The 20859-nt window shown below is 43.6% G+C and overlaps 1 protein-coding gene and 1 non-coding gene across 2 annotated transcripts; both read left to right on the top strand.

Annotated features, from left to right (window-relative positions):
- Positions 1 to 3132: 3132 nt before the first annotated feature.
- Trnaa-agc (transfer RNA alanine (anticodon AGC)) lies at positions 3133 to 3205 on the top strand. The gene has a single exon. It is a non-coding gene; the product is annotated as a tRNA-Ala (tRNA).
- A 15763-nt stretch (positions 3206 to 18968) lies between these two features.
- On the top strand, positions 18969 to 20841 carry LOC128715042 (protein downstream neighbor of son homolog). Its single transcript, XM_053809923.1, has 2 exons — positions 18969 to 19240; positions 19311 to 20841. Exons 1-2 carry the CDS (start codon positions 19020 to 19022, stop codon positions 20839 to 20841), a joined length of 1752 nt encoding a protein of 583 aa, XP_053665898.1. The 5' UTR covers positions 18969 to 19019.
- The last annotated feature ends 18 nt before the right edge of the window (positions 20842 to 20859 follow it).

The following is a 20859-nucleotide window of genomic DNA, read 5'->3' on the forward strand; positions in this document are numbered from 1 at the left end:
CGGGTGCTCAAAGGCAGCAAAATAACGGCAAACATCGTTTGATCATGCAATCGTAAGAAAAACAAGGCGGCAAACTTGCCCCGGTAGTTACGGTTAAGGGAGAGAAAAAAAGCAATCTCGCAATCTTTCGCTAGCAGTGGTGCTGATTATATTGTGGTCGATAACACGGGATACAGAAAGAAATTTGTACAGCTATACATTAATATCAAAAAATCGTAGTAAACAAGCATTAGATAAAGATTCATGAAACCATCCTAGATTTTTGGCACTTAAAATTATAAAAATATATATCGATCTCGGTGTTTGACGACCTATGACGATAGGTGATTCTTTTCACCTATGGTTATAATTTCCACCTACTGGCTGATGATCGCTACTGTCACGTATTGCCTTAACGAGAGCCATCTCTATGTCACGTGGTAGAATATTCCGTATTTACTACATAACACACTTCTAGATCAGATTCGATTAACGATCCACTTCGTATCATAGCTAAGGTAACTCCACATGACAAAGGGGCTTAGCAAAAAGTGTTGAATTTCCATTAAACCATGACATCACAAACTGCCAAAATGTAAATCATTGTTATCAACCTCTTTGTGATTGATAAGGTTGTTGCACCAAAACAAAAAATCAACCCCAAATTACAGTGCTTTCGCACTTCGCTCATTGAAGTTACTTTTGTCAAGGGTGGCATGAGTGGATTCAACCCCATTCACAATACTATCCTTTTCTTTATCATCTTTTTGTTTGAAGTTTTGTTTTTGTTTTGTTTTTGTTTATACATGCGAACATGTAGTAAATACTTTCTTTTTTGATTGTTTCTTTTAAATGCTTTACTGTTTTTTAATGTCCTATTTCTATACTTGCTTTTGAAATTCAACATTTAAATTATTCCTTTTTGCATTTTCAATGCCGTATAGTTATTTTATTTTGAGCGTTTGGATTGAAATTGCTTATAATGCTAATTTTTCTACGTTCCATCAGTCATTCTAGTTATTTGAGATTGCTTGTTTAATATGTTCTTTTATCATGTTAGATTTTATCTACATTTTCAATTGTAAATTATTTTCAGTTGTTCTTATTTGGTTTGTTTTCACTCTTGTTAGTACATTTGCTTATTATTGTTACTACTCTAGTTTTATACTGTTTACACTCCTTACCATAAATCGCCGCCTAAGTTATTTGATTTACCCATCCTCCTGGACCTCGAGTTTACCTAATTTGACGTATACCCTTCACAGGATAACCTCTTAAAGACTCATCCACTTTATTATCGGCCTGCTAATGATGCGCACATTTTAGCTACATTTCATTAACATAAGCCCCGACGAAAACCACTAACTTCCTCCTGAGCTACTGATCATGCTGTTGCATAACATTTCTTTACTTGTTTCGTTGTGGCTTTCCTCTGCCTACTAGCTCAAATAGCATATGGTCACCATCGTTACCGTGAGCAGGTTTTAGCCCACACCGGGACGTAGTTATCGCGCTCAGAACCGTGCTCAGAAGCTGTTTTGTATGTTTGTACCACTGGTAAGATCGTCGGCTTGGATGAAAGCAAGGCGCACATTAATTAATTCCAGATGTACGGGTTTGTCCACCTTTGGCGCTGCCGGAAGAGTGTTGGGTTTGTCGTGATGGTAAAAAATGTGTTTTCTTTCTGCAGCACGTGTGGAGTCTTGTAGGTGGTTGCGTCTAGCGCTGGTGCGATTCGAATAGAAGGAACGCAACGGAAGAACCTCTGCAGTCTTATCTCGATTTTCTAATGGACTCGTTTAGTTCCAACGCAAGAAAAACCTCTATGTAGGTGTACCGAAAAGTGTCTGCCTTGTAGACAAACATTTCTAGCAATTTGGCACTCTTTCTTGGAAGCCAATTCGACTAATATTTCATAAATGCATTTAAACTTCTTTAAAAAAAACTCCTGTGGCTCCTGACTTTCCGCTCGATAATCCCTCACATTCCTTTTGATCCCGTCCGGATCGATCCGCTTCACTGTTTGGGAACACAACAAGGATATACCGACAGGCTGTATGCATAAAACTGACTACGAATTTATTTATTTCCTAACATACGTTTGGTGAACTCCGGAACAGGAACCGGAGTACACTTCCTGCATGACTCTATTTAAAACAGTTTCCCATTTTCCACCCCCAACGGACCGGGTTCATACAAAACCTGTGAAGTCTGCTAATGACTTTAGCATCATGTCAGCTCCCATTAGCACGGCCTCTTCTCACACACACACTCGGTCCCGGTGTTTGCATAGCCGTTTGTACCATTATCTCGATGTTTCTGGTTTCCTTTCCGCTTCTTTTTTTTCTCTCCATTTCTTTGCTTTAATTTTAATTATTCCTCGATGCTCATTTGCAAATCCCTTACGCTGCATGGAGACGACAAGACGATCCAGCGGTCCCGGCTTAGTACCTGTGCTGTCTGGCCGTGGTTTATTAGTGCACCCCCGAAAGGTCGACGGCTAGCAGACGAACGGCTGCTCTCGTGTCGTGTCCGTCGGGAATTCTGCGCTGTTTTATTTATTGCACACGGCACGTCCGTACAAGGAAGTGACCGGAAATGTTTGGAAGGCCCGAAAACAAACGGTTTCGATAGCATCGTTGCCGGTTAACGTTGTTCCGATTAGTGTAAGCAAAATTTGTTACCCATTTGTTAGCTCTTGGTCAGCTGGTTGGGACGGTATGCGGAGGTGCGTAGTTTATCTTGCACAAATTAATTCAATGATAAGGCTAGTACATCGTTTAACATACTTGATTGCCTCTCTACTTTTACAGTACACACTATGCTAACCGCTGTTCGATGCTTATTAATACAACTTCTGCGTCTCATCCCCTTCTCTTGGGGCCGTTCGTTTGGTCTAAAAATAAGTTTCAAATGTCGCGTTCGTCGCGAAAATCTCTCCCTTCCACCGCGAACTGACCACGGTTGGACCGTGGCTAAACTGGGTCTCATATAAAAATAGATATCACGTTCACGCGAAGCCGCCGGGCTTTTGCGGTGCGTGCGACATTTATCGCTCGATCGTGGTGGACTTTCACCGCGGGAGTTTGCTGCTGCTGATCGAGGTAAATTATTTCGAGACTGAAGTCAAAGCAACAGTGATACGTACCACCAGGGGATGTAGCTCAGATGGTAGAGCGCTCGCTTAGCATGTGAGAGGTACCGGGATCGATACCCGGCATCTCCAAACTTTGAAATAGACAAGAAATTCTTTTTTCCAATAAAAGAACCCTCTCTGTCTAAAGCTAGTCAGTATCAAAATGTTGTTATTGTTTGGAAACTTCCTGATTAACACTACAACAGCACAAAATAAGAAACTTGAAGACAAAAAAGGACAATATTTTCCTATCATTATCATGGCTACCATCGCCATCGGTGCAGATAAACATCAAAACCAAAATCCCCATCGGTAACATCATCTTTCTCGTTCCACCGCAACGACACCCAGCGCCGGTTTTGGTGGGAGGAAAGGGCGGTGAAAAGATCATTTTGAGCAAGAAAAATAGACAGTGACACTAACAAACTTTCGCTCCCTTCCCAACACCCTCACCATCAAAGGGCATCTTGGAGGGCGGATTTCACTCCGGCAGAAGACACCCTTACCGGCGTCTTTAGCGTGCACAGGTTCGCCCGCCCAACTTCGCCCTGTCTGTCACTGATGGGAACGATAAAAAAGAAGAGTCCTTGTTGCGGTTTTGATGCGTTCTTTTCCCACCTACCACACTCGTAGTGCCGCATTTCTGGTTTTTTTTGTATTGCTTTGCTTTTTTCTGCTCATTTTGTTTCCCTACCCGAAGGACCGAGAGGCCCCGGGAGGACACGAGAAAACCTTCGCGGGGCAACATCAATTTACGCCACAAACGATTTATCTCCCACCGGGATAGCGTGGGCTAGCAAAACAGCAAACACAAAAATGCACACACCAAAAAAGAAAATCATGACACGAGTGGCAAGATTGTTTTTTTTTGCCCCCCCCCCCCCCCCCCCCCACCAACAGACTACGGCTGTGCCGTCGGACGAATGGTCTGGGCGCTTGATCTTCGCGCGCTGGGAATGATGTTCATCGGCAAACACCATATCACACCACGTCATCTTCAGCGTAATCCGAAGGGATATTTGCACACCCCTCTCCTGGCCGCGCGCGACCCGGCGGCCAAGTATGAGAGATGAGAGCTTTGATTTATTTTCCATTGACCACCAAAGCGCCATTACTGTCATAAAAATACAATTTCCCAAGTTTGCTACGTACGGTTGCTACGGTCGATGTACGGCTTATGCGATGTGTCAATGACTTGGATTTGCTCCCCGGTAAGACCACCGGAGGATCAACCGTGGAACGGTCACGATGCGATGAGACACCACTGATGTGTAATGCGAAAAGACATGTTCCTTGGCTAGAAGAAACCGACCACCGTTCTTGCGGTGAACATAAAAATCATCCTCCCGGAGAGCATGGACAACCTTCTTACGCTTACCAACCCAGAAGGGGCCAGGGCGTTGTCAGATGTGTCATCCTTCTTTATTGACACCACATATAATCGGTCATGCTCGGTTCAGTTGGCAAAACGATTTAACAGCGGGCTGAAGAGCGAGAGAGATGCGAGCCGACAAGTGGATCAACTCGGGGATGGGAAAACCGTTCGCGTGAAGTTTGAACCTTTGCCGTGTTGGGGAAATTTTCTGCCGGGGAACATTTGTACGGTTCATTAAACTTGTGGTCATTGTAAACTGTCGCTAGCAAACGAAGTTGGACGTTTGGAGTGGAGTACGTTGTGAAGGCATGATGTCTTTAAAATGTGGTCCACAGCTTCTTAATCGATGGCTTTATGGAAGTGGGTGATTTATTTTGTTGATTCTCCTGATGAAAGCTTGAATTATGTTGTAGCCTTTTAGAGCAAATATGAATGCTTAAAAATAATACTAATCACTCGGAATGTTGATGAGATAAAGTAGAAAGATAAGAGCTGGAGCTATAGCTTAACTTGCATTCTAGCTGCTTCTACAAAAGCCGATGTCCTACCAAGTAGTTAGAACCTTTTGAAATAAAGTTCAATTAAAATTAAGTGAAAACATGTTATTCGTCGTGCTCTTACACGTCAGCGGCTCTAGTATTTTGACCTCAGAATAATTGGAGAAGATCCTCTGTTAAAGGCGTTCTAAAAATTGTACGTGTAGTCCTCAGAGTCCTCAGACGAGATTTTTTGGACCAGTCACGACCAGTTCGAGTATTTTTGGATCTTTCGATCATTTGGTCTGATCTCACGGCGTAATTATGAGATAACTATTGGCTTAATCTTTATTTTCAGTTTCGGTTAAGAGCTCTTATAAGATAGGAGATCCGCTACTTGCATTCAGACAAAAAGTGTCCTACAATGTCTAATACTCAACCGTTCGTCCTTGCCATGAAACGCGGTGCTGGATTTATGGACTCGATACTCTGACAACTTGTCGTGATAGTGTGCAATATACTTTTATGAGAAAAATGATCGTAGGAGAAATCGATTCTCCGACACTACTGTGTAGTGTTAATTTCAATGTACCTGATCGTACTCTAAGATGCTGTAGGTCTTTGTAAAAAGTGACTAAAGCAGACGTGCGTATTCTAGGTTAAATAAAAAATATAAGAACCGGTGCAAAATTCCATCTGGACCAATCCTCCGTACGCAGGACTAACTATCCAGCTACGCGTAAATAAAGACGATCTTCCTTGATCCGCTTGTGGTCATTGTATCGGCAAAATAGAATAAGATGCTCCCTTGTGGAGATTAAAATTTAAAAAATGACTGTTTTAAGTTGATGGATAACACTCTCGATTTTTGTCGGTTTACAGCAATGAACGAAGCAAATAAAGATTATTTATTAACTGGAAACGTGTATGGAATATTCTCATGAACAGTCCATATCGCTAATTTCCACTTTTTTATTACAAAACATACCATTTCTATCATTGAACACATATCTTATCCCTTTCATTTAATCGAATTCATCATTCACCGTTGAAAATCATCAAAAATTCCAATTTCCCAGAAAACGCCATAGCGTTCCTGTGTTGGGGGGGGGGGGGGCGGTGTGTAGTTCCAAAAATCCGCCAGCACAAAACATTTCACGCACAACTGACGCCCGTGTACAAACACAAACATTCGCCCGCTTATCAAAATGGCACTCGATGATACGGGGAGAAAATTCATCGACCTCGCTCTGTATTCACCCCGCTGAAAAACCCTCACGGGTTGATGGATCCGTTTTCCGCTCGCTGGATAAACGAATGCACAAAATCGGATGGTATCGCAAATTTACCGCGACTAGCTCACGGTAACACAAACCAAATCATTTACGCACCGCTTAGAACCGTAAGCTACGCAGCGTGCGAAGGTGGCGAATGTTCACATTTTACAATAACTATACGGCCGAAAACGGACACCGGGCCATCGGCCTGGGAAAATGGATGAAAATTTGCCACAAACGCACACAAACATTACACAACTCACTAGGCGCGCGCGTGGATGCGTCCGTTTGGTTTGTGTTGAAAAGCAAACGCATGGAAGCACTTTTTCCCGCCACAAACCCCGGGATGCCAAAGGCTGCGCTGAGGAGGAGGGATCCCTTTACACGGAATAAAAACATATACATTTTCCACCTCATAATTCAAATCAATCTTGCAGCGACGGTTGGTGTCGGTTGGCAAATGGGTAAACATTACCGGCCGTCCGCCCGATCCATCGCTCAAAAATCGTTCGCCCCAACTCCGCTCAGTCCGCCCGCTGAGTGTTTGGATGATGTATTTGCGTTTGATATTAGCAATTCATTCGATGCAAAATGCTAAAGCAACAACATTAGAATGCTGTGCGTATGAGTACAAACACACAGCACGCTTGACAACGCTTCCCAAAATGCGTTCGGTTCAATGTTCGGCGAAGGGGTTTGTAGCATTGTGTAATCGAAACGGATGCCTCCGGTTGTAATTATTTCGACTCGATGAAGCGTGTAACATTGGCAAACAAAAACCCGAATCATTCGCCAAAAATCAACTCCCCCCTCCAGGGGGGGGAAGCGTGGAAAAATCATGCTCTATAGCGTCTGTTATCTATCCATCCATTATGAAGGAAGAGTTTTTTGCCGCCGGCTTGCGACACGTGGTTCGTGGTGATGGGGATTTCGATTCCATGTTTGTTTGGAAGAATATGCTAGAAACAAATGTACTTCGGGCTAATCTGCTGCGATGATCCATATCTACATGCTGATTTCCTGATGATTATCATATTGGATAGAAATCCTTGAAGATCGCTAGAAGAAAGTGAAGTAATCGTTCATTGCGTGTGTTGAATAATTTTCTCACATCAAATTACATTTAAAATTGAATTTATTTATTATGTTGTGTTTACTAACAATTCCGAGAAGAGCAAAATCTTGACGTTGCAGGCCTTCTTTGATGAGTTTTAATAACGGTCTGGAACATTATGTGATTTTCTACCTAGAGTAAGTGTACTAATAGTGGTGGTAGTGGAATTAAATACCATCACTACGGTAAGCTAAATGCAATAACGATATTTCTACAAAAACGAATTGGTCTCTGGTCTTCTTCGAATCGTTTAAAATTCAAACCGCCTAACTCTTAACATGATTTAAATATTTAACGTTTTCAATCGGACTGCAACATCATGCAGAATTTCCTAAGATTTTGTAAGGAAAGTCATCGGTTTTCTTAAGGCTATAACTGACAGGACGGCCTGGTTTGGTAGCGGTGCCGGTCTCCGCACGACAAGCCTCTTCCAAATTCCCACCCGAACCAAACCTCCGTACTCAGAATTTGACTATCCGACTTAGGGGGAAATAAAGTTAAAGAAAGCCAGAAATGGCAGGCCTTAGACCTCTTGCAGTTGTTGTGCCGATAAAGAGAAAAACTGACAGGAAAATCATAAAAATCGTATGAAGTCTTCACGAATATGCTAAAACAAAAAGGTTAATTTTTGCAATTAAACGGGCTTTGAGTGTAATTTCATCAGCTTTTGGTGATTTTGGCCATAAGTACCAAAAAAAAAAACAGGAATGTTCCAATAGTGATCGTAGTAGCAATTGCATAGAAAACTCCTGTCAAACAAAATGAAATGACACTGGCAGGCTACTAGGATTGAACACAATAAACAAATCAGTGGACAGGAGAAAGTTTACGGGATGTTACAGTCTTCCGTTTCTTGCCATTTGAGGGATATAGTGACCTCCAGAGTTAGGAAACTTGTGGACGCTAGTCCTACTGAAGATGAAGAACGAATCTGGTTCATTGCCTGTATTAATGATAAAGTGATGAACCAAAAAATGGCACCACTATCGGTACATAATACCACAACAATAGAAACTACACCACCAGTATTGGCACAATAGAACATGTACAAAAAAGTGTTTTTTTTCGTTAAATTCGCTATGTTTTATGGTGGATATTGTTGTTTTTTTAGAGAAAAACGTATTAACTATCATATTTCGTTAAAAAAAAAACAACGAAGTTTGCTCCTTCCAAACAACTTAAACAAACTCCAATCGTGCGTATGCTGACTAATTGCACCACTATTGGTACAATAGCAAAACTGTAATAGCAAGAAACGATCTCCAACAATTCGATTGCCACCGATCGATGCTTACAGCTCATTAGCATAATTGATCTGGAATGAGAGCGATAAAGAACCTAGCGACACTAATTTAAAGCACCGAAATAGCAGCAATAGCTTCCATGAATCGCTCTATGACAAACGTTAATTGCTCCAATCTTGCTTTCTGCCAGATAAATTAAAGATAGCTGATAACATCAACCCCCTAAAAGCGCACCCCATTAGCATGAACCTAACACTTTATTACACACATTTCAATTATTTAGAGCAAGATTGTCTCGGAAAGATAAGATCGCTCGGAAGAGTGCAGCAACTGTAGTAGAATTTGATATCGATACAGCTAACAAGCGATGCGGCTAGAAATACTTACGCTTAAGAAAATAGTCCATCCACCCCATTCCTATTAGCACAAGTTAATACGGAAAGGACACAACAAAAAAGCAAACAATTCTGCAGAGCGATTCCTATCCACTTCAAAGCCTTCCCGGTGGCCGGTTGCAATGGAAAGATTTATCTGCCCTACAAACAACACAACGCAGCGCAGTAAATTTATGTCTATGGCGATCGTAACGAAATGGTTCCCGGTACGCACCACACGCTGCGTGGTGGACAAGAGAGAGAGACGAGATTTATTTGGCCATCCACCCTAGCGCCCTTCCCCCTGAAGATGAGCTGAAAACTAACAAAACAACACAACACAACACACGAAAGAATGATATGGCATCCTGGTTTGGATGGCCGGCGGGACAAAAAGATACAAAGTTTTGCTGGTGAGTTTATTTAACAACTCGTCCAAACGAGATTAAAACCCCACGTCCACCATTTTTTCGTGGCTTGGTTTTTTTTTTCTTCTCTGCATTTGTACAAAAACTTGGCCCCAAACCTATGCGTTTGTGTGGGGTTGTTTCTTTTTTTTTGTTTGCGTGTGATAAAACCGTTGTTTTCCAACCATTGTACTCTCATCCTTTTAGGTGGAATGTTTATTTGTTTCGCTCCCATCCCTCACCCGAGTGGGGTGTGGATTTTCTTCACCCAAAAGCACTAGATAAACTGTGTCCTTCTTAAAGCATCCTAAATCCCCAAGTGCCACCCCCGGGAAGGTGGGGGTTGCCGAAAGGGGAAGGAAAATTTATACACTCAACTACAAACATAAAGCTACTTTGCAGAAGGATGGGTAAAAAATAACCCACTACGTGGCCTTCTTCACACACACACACACACACACAATCCCATATGATCCCGAAAAGTACTAGTCCCTCATATATCCTTGGTTCGCGACAGGACACCACCGGCGCGACCACTCATAAACAAACAAAGAATTTTTCTGCTGTCTTCGGGTACTTCGGGAACTGTTTCGAATCGGTTGTTTTTTTTTTTTTTTTGGTGCAAGTCTCCCTTTTGGCCAGTAAAGAAACGGGCGAGGAAATCTTCACACAGCAGGAGCTCGGTGGTCAGTGGGATCAGTGGGAGGAGACAGCCACGGGACAAAACTTGGGACCCGTTGGTTATTTTTCCACTCATCCGAAACCGAAAAAGGCTTCAGAAACGAGAAAAAAGCACACACATTGGCTGAAAGGAAGAAACCACACCGGACACAAAAAAAAGGTAACATAAAATAAACGCAAACATTCCCAAGGCGGCAGTCATGGCTGAGCTGGGTGAGGGTGGTTACGCCTGACCAGATCCGGTTGTCCGGTTTGTCCGATTTCCGATGGCCGGTATGGAAAGGAAGCTAGGCGGGCAGGAGGATTCCTAATGGGATGGAAATAAAAACTAGGAAATAATAAAATTCCCAGGACTCCCCCGGGAGGACTCGTCTTCTGCCGGGAAACGGTTGCGCCAGTATCCTTTCGAGTCCAATCAAGCGCAACCATTGCCGTAAAGGAGTGTTGTGCGTCTGGTGGTTTGGGTTAAAGGATAGCAAACAAGTAACAACAACAAAAAAAAAACCGGCCAACGATGGAAAAAAGCTATCTCATAACCGCGAAAGAAGTAGTAACCTTGCGAGACCGGTCGTCATACTAAGGATGTTGAAGGGAGACTTCCGGAGAAAACTAAAAAAAAAAAAAAACATATACCTTTGCACTGGTCTCTTGCCATGGTTCGACTGGTCATTGGTTTTCCTGTTTGGACCACACCCACCATTCGGCTTCCTTTTTTGTGTGTGTGTGTTGCACCATCACCATGGCAAAAGGTGTAGTGGAGATCCACAGTGCCAACGTGCGGCAGAAAACGGACCGGATCTAATGCTAGCTGGTTCACTCTCGCCCACCATATAATCCAACGGCTCCTTGCGCAACATCCTTGCAGACGGGCGCGCACCGAGAAGTGGCCATCGTGACCATAAATTTTCCCATTTTCATCACGCACATTATTTCGAACTATCACCGTACCGCCGTACCGGCCATCTTTCCAGCTCAGCGACTGGCGTTCGGGAGTGGGGGGGTTTTCACGAGCGTTTCCCACGGGGGAGGGGGGGAAACTCACCACTTCTTGGGAAATGGCATCCATTTCCAGCTTTTCCTTCCTGCATGGGTAGGAATGGAATTGTCCTTTGTTTTTTTTTGGGCGAGAATAAGCAGGAGCAAGAGTGTTGGAGTGTTGAAGAGGGCTATCCGAGGATCACATGTGCGTGGAATGGTGTGGAAGTAGCCATTTCTTCACCACTGGTCACAGCCAACTTGAGAATGACAATCTTGGGTTTAATCTTCGAAAAAGGTAATCAACTACAGTGCAACTACGTTCTTCCAGCAGGGTGGCAGATAAATGGTGGCAGTAGCAATACGGGCAAAAAACCCTCCAACCAAAACCACCCGAAACGGGATGAAATAGATGAGCAAAGGAAAGAAAAACAAAGAAACAGAAACAAATTCACCCGTTTGTTTATTTGCGCCGGGTTCTTGGGGAGGTTTTTTTTTTTTGTTGGTTTCCCATTAAAAACAATGGCTGCAGGAGATAAAGGGTAGCAAATGCGCATACATCTTGCGTCACCGCTTGCTGCGGTTGGAAGGATATTAAATAGCGTTCGGTTGGTCGTTCGTTCGTTCACCACTGGCAACGCGTAACAAATGCGATCGTATACTAAGTAGCCAAGAAGTAGTTTGAGAGAGTTTTTTTTGGTTTGTTTGAAATAGTAGAACGATGTGAGAAATTTAAACTAATAGCCGACCCGGTTGACATACGGTTGCTGAGGAGGGTTTTACGAGCAAACGAGACACTAATTGCACCTTGCGCTGGAATGAAATATCCCTTGGTAACAACACAGTTCCTCCGAGAATGTTTGTAAGTTTAGTATCTGATTAACATTATGAGTAAATGCATACCAAGCAAAATGAGGTACGAACGTTGCTCCCATCATTTTTTGAAGACTCCACTGTTAAATTAGAGGCAGAATTTAGTAAATTGATAGTTTAAAATTCGAAGAGTTTCATTTCATAAGGCACCAGGCACCGACGGAATAGCGGTCGAACTGATCAAAGATGGAGGTGCAGCACTAGCGAAAGAAATTCATCTTATTATTACTGAGGTATTGCATAGTGAATCGATGCTTGTTATTGGAACCTTGCTATCATCCACCCCATATTCAAGAAGGGAGATAAGCTAGAGTGCAACAATTACAGAGGTACTGAGATGTTGAATATCGCCTGCAAGATATAGTCCCTTGTACTACAAGATCGTCTTGTCCCATCCGATCTTCACCATGCGGTAGATCTTGGGGAAGATGACTCCTCTTGGAGAAGATGGAGCTTCCATGTCTTAATCGACTTCAATCGACTCATTTGGAATCCCGGGCAACCATGGTCATGAGAATGACACCGGACGACCCAACCCGTGAAGACGTTTTTGGTCGACCACACGGACAACGTTGTAGGCAGTAGTGGATCCCACGGAGAGCAGAGTAGGCAAATGCCTAGGGCCTCACCGTGGAGGGGCTCCGAAAAAAGCCGCCGGGACCGTTGCTCGATCGTGAACGGCTTAGAGGACTAATGCAGCATACCAAGACCGGTTGCGGCGCCTTTATTGTACACTCTATTGTATTACTATTATTGAATAGTACTTTAAACAATGCGTACTTTTCTTAAATAGTTTCACTGCTTCGATTTATTTTAATTACCATTTCGGTTAATTTTCATATTAGTGAAGTAATACATTGGCGAAAAGTAATGTATGATAGCAACCTACTCGCTGTCAGGTCGTTGGGATCTTTTCTAGCGACTTTTGTAAGGTTCCGCCAACCTACTTTCCAACTTTCCTTTATAATTTTGAATTAGAAAATATTGATTTATTGAGTCTAAATCTCCAAATTTGTCTCTCAATAGAGTCTTGCTCTTCACATGTTTAAGATATATTTGATATAATGGAACAGATAACTTCCTTTGACAGAAAAAGATGTTTGAACTCTGAGTTTGCATCTATCACGATGTGGAACAAAAAAGCTTCCATGTGGACTTAATCGAAAATCAAATGAATGTTTTAAAATCATAACCTTTGTGGATATAAATAAAAGAAAAACAAAGTCTCACAAGAATCTTGGTCTCTATATTTTTTTGATTAGCATCACACTAATCATCATAAAGTTTAGGCCAACTTTATGATTAGAAACCACGGTCGGTTCGTTTCGTTGCGCCAGTCCCCGCATCGAATGTCACCGGTAATCACACGTTCATCGAACGTACTAAATCAACCTGCCACACTCACTTCCGTCTCCGGCAGGATAATTGGCTAATCCACAACCACCCGCTCCGTTCGGTTCAAAACTTGGAAAATCTTGCAACCGACAATCCTTCCAACCTGACCTGGCCTCTCTTACCCTAGACCCTGTGCGTTGGTATGGCGCATATAACGCTTTAGAGCTATTGTTTTGTATTTACGATCGAAAACTATTTATTATTCATTTATTAGTGGGTTAACTTTCACAGGACACTCACCGGACGGGTTCGTTTCCACTGCCCTCCTTCCCCGATGTGTGTGTTTATTTTTCTCACACCTCACACACAGGAAGTCCCAGCAGCAGCAGCAGCAGCAGCGCAAAACGCACTTGCTGGCGATGGTACGGATAAGGTGGTAGAAAGGTGTTTCAGGGGCAGCAAGAAACCAGGGAGAGTATAAATAAATTATGTAAATTTAATTACTCTATTTCGTTGCCCTTTTTCGGCCGGTCTCCCCATCGCGATCTCCCTCCCCTCCCACGGGGTGTAGGTGTAAATGGCTTCCTTTGGTTCGAACCGAAGGAATTGAGCTATCGATAAGGAAGGAAGGAACTTTCCGGGAGTACTGAGACAGGCACGATTGTACAGAGTGAAATTTAATACAAAATTATGATCAACCTTTTCAAACACATTCTACAAAAAGCACTTTTCTGTGTGTGTGTTCTAAAAATGTTCTAACACTTTTAGTACAAACCAAAACAAGCGCAGGCTGCCCAATATAGTACCAAGGGAAAATATTCCTATTAAAACATGGCCCATACGCTCGTGTTTGGTTAGACGAGCGCTGACGATTTCCATCGAAATCCGGTCATCGAACCACTAATTCCTTCTAATTCTAGGGGCCTTCTAATTTCCTGCCCGGTGGGTTCTAATTGTCCCGCAGCGGTCCCACAGCGCTGTCGTGCGTTTTCCTTCGCTACGACGTAACGTTTATAATCATAGACCACCACCCGCAATGGTGTAAAACAAAAACACTGCCAACCATTAATCCTAATACGCTCGGTACTCACTCACGCCGGTGTACGTACGCATGTCGCTGTGCGGTTCCTTTCTCCTAAATTTTGACCCACCTTCCGTCTGAGTCGCGTGGTTACACAGCGTTTTTTTTTGGTTTTTTGGTTGAGGTTTTGTTTAATGCCGGATAGGTAACCCATAACCCATCATTAACCTCGAAATAAAGGGTGAACAACGGCGTCGGCGAAGGAAAATGGCGGATTCCCCTTCGGCGGTGGTGTAGTGCTGGTTGGTGGGTCCGTTTGGCATTAGTAGGTGGCCATTTCCCGCAATCTCATCAGCAGTGGTGTAAAGTGTTGGGTCTCTGTATGTGTGTGTGTGTAGAAAGTTAACTCTCCACTATGGCCGTCATTTTCTCACTTCCTGAGCTAATGATAGCGAACCTCGGCAGCTACTCCATTCGCTTGCCTAAAGCATGATGGTTGGCCTTCTTCCACTAACCTCCCCAAAAGAAGAAGAAGAAAAACAGACCACTAATTTTGGACTCATCCATCTTTGGCACAGACACACAGACACCCAAAAGGCCCCCCGAAAATCAGCAAGCCCACCTCATTCCCGGGGGGGTGACCCCCGTTCTGGGGTTTCGCCTCTTAAACGTGATGATTAGATTTAATTGGATAACAGATAGTGTTTGCACCGGACTTTGGGGCCAGTGTGCACGCACGGTACACTTTCTTATAAATAATTTATCACAATTTTGAAAAGGTGTTAACCGGTGCAGTGGCCCCACCTGACGACCGTACGCCATCGCAAAGCAAAAAGGTTTGGGGTTTTTTTTCTTGTTGCGGTGAGCCAAGTTTTCCTTTCGGGCTTTTCAAGGTGCCCCGAGTTCATTATGACAGGCGAGCGGATTTTTGCGGCGTGCCAAACAAACAAATGCGTATGAAAATGTTTCGTTTTTCCCCACCACCGGTGTCTAGACACACACAAAAGATTGATAACTGAATGCCTCCAAGTTGATTTTGATGGATGGTGGACTGTGTGGACGGGCTTGGGTTTGTTGGGCCGCCACTGCACTGCCGGAACGATTGCAAAAACAGAAAACGAAACAATGTTCTTCAAGTAAAAATAATAGTGTCAAAAAAAAACCCCAACATTGTAGCTCCATTTTTCTTTTTTTGATGCTAGTTCGTTGTGTTAAATCGGAACGGCGCTGTCACCATGGGTTTGTCCGCCCTTTAGTCGCTCATGTGTCGCACCATGTCGCATTTACGGTCGATTTGCGGATTGAGTGAAACATTTCGCACTTCCCGGTTGTTAGGTGGTTGTGAGAATGGGGAGTAAAAGGATTATTTAAATCAAGCCATGGAGGAGAAAGGTGGAGCAAAATACGGTTTATTGAATGTGCTGGTTAGAAATAGTTACACACAGTGGCTTAACAACATGCTGTTGAAAATATTAAATGATTGCTCATGTTCGTAAGTGTTTTCTTTGACATTTTTTTAGTAATTCCATGTTTCTAAAATACCTTTTCTAAAAAAAAATTATCTACAATCGGTTTATTTCCTAGATATTAACAGAAGAGGAACAAAAAGGCAACTTTTCATGTCTTCTCAGTTTTTCAGTCAATATTACTTGGTAAAGCTATCATATTTTAACATTTTTTATTTAAAATGCTTGATAAATGTGTTCTCGACCCATTAGCGTATGGTTAATAATAATGAATAGTGTTTGGGAGATTTTTACCGCTCTATCTACACATGTTCGGGTCAAACACATGCTATTATCGTTCAATTATCACTTCAAACCGTTTGACCTTTGTTGCGTCGAGTTGTACAATTTTTTTATTCTGTCCCTAAACTTAACGAGAACTCTTTTTAACTCACTTAAAATCAAAAGTTTTACACTATAGATCGTGTGTCCTTCATAGCCTGCAGTGTAGCTCGTGACAAGTTATTGAATAATTGACATAGAGCTACGGTATTTTCAACCAATGCGGCCCGCGAGCTTGGAAAAGTTTGAAGACTCCTGCTGTAAGTGATTGAACCTCAATAAAACGCTCAGTGTGGAGATATCTTCAGTTTCTTTACAATTTTGTAATATTGTAGTTCAATATATTGGAGAGAAATTGTTAAGTTCTCTTAAAATTGAAATACTCAACATTGTTCTGCGGAAAATTTGCAAAAAAAAAAACGAACGAATTATATTACTGTGTGGTGCAGAAGATGAACCAGAATCGAAAAATTCAATAAAGCACGGGTTAGAATTGAATCCACTCAGTCATGTTTGAAGAAATCGCTTAGAAATATGGAATATCTGTTGAAGTACCTGAATTTCCATTAGATCTGTTGAAAATATTGACTATATAAGCTTATAAAATCATGTTTATTTTATTATAAGACAACAAAAGGCGTTAAAAACCCAACAATTAAGGAAAGGAAAGGATAATTTTCGCCATTAGGCTCAAAGGCTCTAAAATACATCAAGTTCATGGTGTCCGTAACTGTTTTTCATTTACCGTAAAACATCTTAACTATATGTTTTTTTTTTATTGATAAAAAGATGTTAACCAAAACTAACAATCACTGTAAGTTGGCTTGTATCAAAATTAAAATAGTTTGCTGATGGTAAGATTGTCTACGTCCATCTCGTAGCAAAAACAATTTCCTTCTCAAAAAACAAATTTCCTCGTACCGATGGTAGATAAATCTATCTTACCATTGTCATCTACAACCATCCGATACAAAGTGGCAACATTCGCAGTCACCCGTCTGCGTGCGACGGTTTTCGCTGCCTGCCCGAAGCCACATTATCGAGGGCGTTAAAGTGACACAGATTGAAACATATTCTGTTTGCCGCGGCTCCTCGTCCGTCCGCGTGTAACATTCGAAAAAGGGGGGAAAAAAAAACCAATCCAACCAACAAACGTGCTAAATCCGGAAGATGTTACAATGGATCGTTTCGAAACGGTTTGACATGATGGTGTAAATGCCGGCGTAAGAACGACTCCGACTCCCGGCAAATGCGTTCGCGTACAGCACTAGAAATCAGACATCGAAATCAGCAGACAAATAAATAAAATTTTAAAGCTTTTTCATTCACTGTGCACTTGCTTGTTTGTTGTACTACCCCCCATCCCCCCACACCCACGTTGTCAATTCCCCGGCAAATCTGGCGTGGGCAAAATCGTTCCGGTTTCGCGACTCTGACCCCTTACACACTGACGGTGGCGTCACAAAACAGGGACGCAAAAGCAACAAACTGTCCGGCAGCAGGGGAAGATTTCGAGGTGGAGGCAACAGAAAAAAAAGCCAGGACCAAAGGACCTGTCGCGGTCTAAGATCGTGCGCACAAGACGTCACCGCACAGGTACGGGAGCAACAACGACAGCGACAAACAGAAGAGCCAAAAGGAAAAACCCGGCCAAAGAAAAACCCGAACCCGATACGCGGAAGAGCTGGAAAAACTTCCATTCCCTAAGCGTATTCAAATTTTATGCAGATCCAATACGATTTAGAAACATACTTTAAGTATTTTCTATCTTTCCCCCGCGCCACCTCGAACGACTCCCTTCCGCTGGATGGTTGGCAAGAATGTTCTCACGATTTCCGCCCCGTCCTGCAGCAGGTGGAATCCGCACGGACGGTAAGGCTTCCTACACTTTTACAGTCGGGGCACTTGCACAGCCTCATCATCAGCATCATCCTTCCTCACCTGCGATGATGAACTTTGCGCTGGGTGTTGAAGTAAAAATCAACCACTCCAGCGCGCATCCGATAGGGAACGGCTCTGTCGTCCCTTCCACAGGAAAAAAAAATACGGGGCAAAATAAACTCCAAATGAAGACATTGATGTACGTCTGTAGTTTTTTTTTTTCGGTGCGCTACTTCGCTGTGAGCATTACTACAGCCCTGTACAGCGTGTAGCTGCTTTGCGTAAGGAATGCGCACCCTTCTATATTCCACCCCCGCACTCAGGGAAGGATAAGCGGCTAAGGAAGGTTAAAAGAGAACTGACATTTTCCTAGGCGCTCGGTAGGAATTCCCTCGGTCAAGAGATGCAAAAAAATGGAGCTTAATGCCGTAATAGCTTTATCTTTCGTGCCAAAGCAATCCTGGCTTAGTGCTGTCCCTTGTTGGCTTGGTGTGCTAACTACTCCGTACGAAGCGCGATAAAGCGGCTGGCTGACTTTTGGTATCACTATCAATTCAGACAGATGGTGCATATAATTTCTTTGTTGGCTAATTGCAACTCTATTTGCATTCGAAGTCTAATGTTTGCAGTATTTGTTTTTGTTTCCACATAATGAAGAAACATTAATGGAATAAGGATCATTCCGTCACAATTTATAAAGTTTCAGAGATTTTTATTTTCTTTTGTTTTATTTTTAATTTCTTTATTTCTTTCACGGGTTATTTAATTTCTTTTTAATTTGCTACAAGCTCAAATCGGTTTTTTTGTTTTCATTATCTGTTCGCTTGCTAAAATCCACAAACACGGATAAAACAGTTACTAACGTATAAAATCCCTGTTTCAAATTCAAACCCACCGACACTAGCGCCACCTCTTGGAAATGTGAGCAAACGTTCCTAGATTTCCCGTTTTTTTTTTTTTTGTTGCGTTTGGTTTTCCCAAGCACAACTTTGACAGCTGGCTGTTGTAAACAAAGCGTCGCAACAGCATTTCCTCGCGCTTATTTCCCGAACAAACCACTAGTCTACGTTTTCGTGCGCTCGCAATGAATCCCAACACCGAAGGCATTTTATCGAACCCATCGCAATGGAAGCGTCCGGAAGATATTTTAAAAATGCAACGGCTCAAACGGAAACAGCGAGCGTTGCAGGATCGTATAAACAATCATTCGAAAGGTGCGGCCACAGTTGCGGCAAGCAGCAGCGATGCAGATCCAATTGGGAACCGCTTCGAGACCAACCCGAAACGAAAGAATCCTTTCTCGAGGTAACAAATGTGGTGGAATGGGTTAGTCGTTCATGAGTGTAGCTAATTTTGCCATTCCGTATATGTCCAGAAATGTAGATCCTGCCCCCAAACGACAGAAGGAAGGACACCCGGGTGAGTTGGATGGAGGAGAGCAAACCATCTTCGAGCTGCTCAGCAAACCGGTGCCAAACCTTGAAGTACCTTTAACAAAACCTGCCATTGAACAACGGTTTCTGCAGGAACACTGTCCCATAGAGCAGTCGCTTCCTGGCGAACCGGAGGAAGAGGCGCCCAAAACGAGTAAGCTCGCACCGATCCATTGGAGCATCAAGAGCAAGCTGCGCATCATCTGTCGTACGCCAATACCGGGCACGAATCTTAAGACCAATCAAGAAGCAAGCGGACTCACCTCGTTCGTTCGCTGCATTGACTCGAAGGAATCGTCCACCGGGTTGGATATATCGCCCGGTGCACGGTTTTATCAGGCCACCCTCTACTGGCAACATCCGTACCTGCCGTGGTTCACACTGTTCCCGAGAAATGCGCGAAACAACCACACCCAAACGCCACTGGATGAATCCGTCCGCGGTGTGCTGGCGAAAGAGTGGACCATCAGCTTCCGCAACTTGTTTCAGCTCGTCCGTGCCCGGCAGTGTCCGTACTTTTATCTGTGCGCAAACTCGTTCAGCGTCCTGTTCCGGGCGGCCGGTATCGGTGGGCGGGTCGAAACCCACGCACTGCTAACACCAACTACGAGGGGAATGCGTGCCGCGCTGAAGCAGGAAGAGATTGAATTTACGATGCCACTCAAGAAAGGGTCCCTGGCGGCACAGCAGGATAACTTGAACCGTTCCTCCGAATCGGGTATCGGGAACAGTAGCTTCTCCAACTCGTCCGAAGAACAAACGCAAACGACGTGCAACGAAGATACGGCCGATCGGTCCCTGGAAGCCGACGAGGACGACGACGATATGGATGGTGAGCAGTGGTTAGAAAGCCTCGGTGTAGATGCAGCGGAAATACGCAAGATCAGCGATAACCACAGCAAGAAGCAGCAGCAGCGAGAATGCGGTGCAGACTACAGCGATCAGTCCCTAGTCCTCATCGAAGGTCCCGAATGTCAGGCGTTCTTCAATTTCCTGCTAAACGCGAAGAGCACCATAGCGAAGGTTGGCCGATTAGCTGGCATACCACCGACCCTGCTTGCGCCGGTGTCCTTCGCCGGAGCCACACTGCGCACTCTGCAGACGCGTTCTAGCAAAATTCAAATGGATGGACAAGAGTACCACAGTACCGAGTTGCAAGGCGTTATCCTGCCACACATCTTGCCGTACGTGACCGATCTGCTGTGTGAAAGTAAGGACAACTTCAGCCTAACGCTTGCAACCGTACCCAGTACGACGGCACTGTGCGAAGCGTCTCAGAAGCTTATAAGCGATTCAGACAAGGAAAACGATGCGTCCGCATTGGCAGGGCCCGTATTCGGCAAGGAGAATCTGTCCGACTGTGGACTCAACATGCGCATCGTCGAAAACATGTGTCGCGCGACGAAGGATTCCGTATTCGACACGGAACGTTTGCTGTACAGTCAGGAGGCAGGAGGATTTACCTGGAGCTAGCACAATTTACTACCGTCC

Source organism: Anopheles marshallii, chromosome 3 (genome assembly GCF_943734725.1).
Source record: "Anopheles marshallii chromosome 3, idAnoMarsDA_429_01, whole genome shotgun sequence".
Lineage (NCBI taxonomy): Eukaryota > Metazoa > Arthropoda > Insecta > Diptera > Culicidae > Anopheles > Anopheles marshallii.

Bases quoted from the DNA above. Each gene is read 5' to 3' on its own strand.
- LOC128715042 (XM_053809923.1), top strand. From the start codon at position 19,020: ATGAATCCCAACACCGAAGGCATTTTATCGAACCCATCGCAATGGAAG. The intron at 19,241-19,310 runs GTAACAAATGTG...GTATATGTCCAG, and splicing joins CGAAAGAATCCTTTCTCGAG to AAATGTAGATCCTGCCCCCA.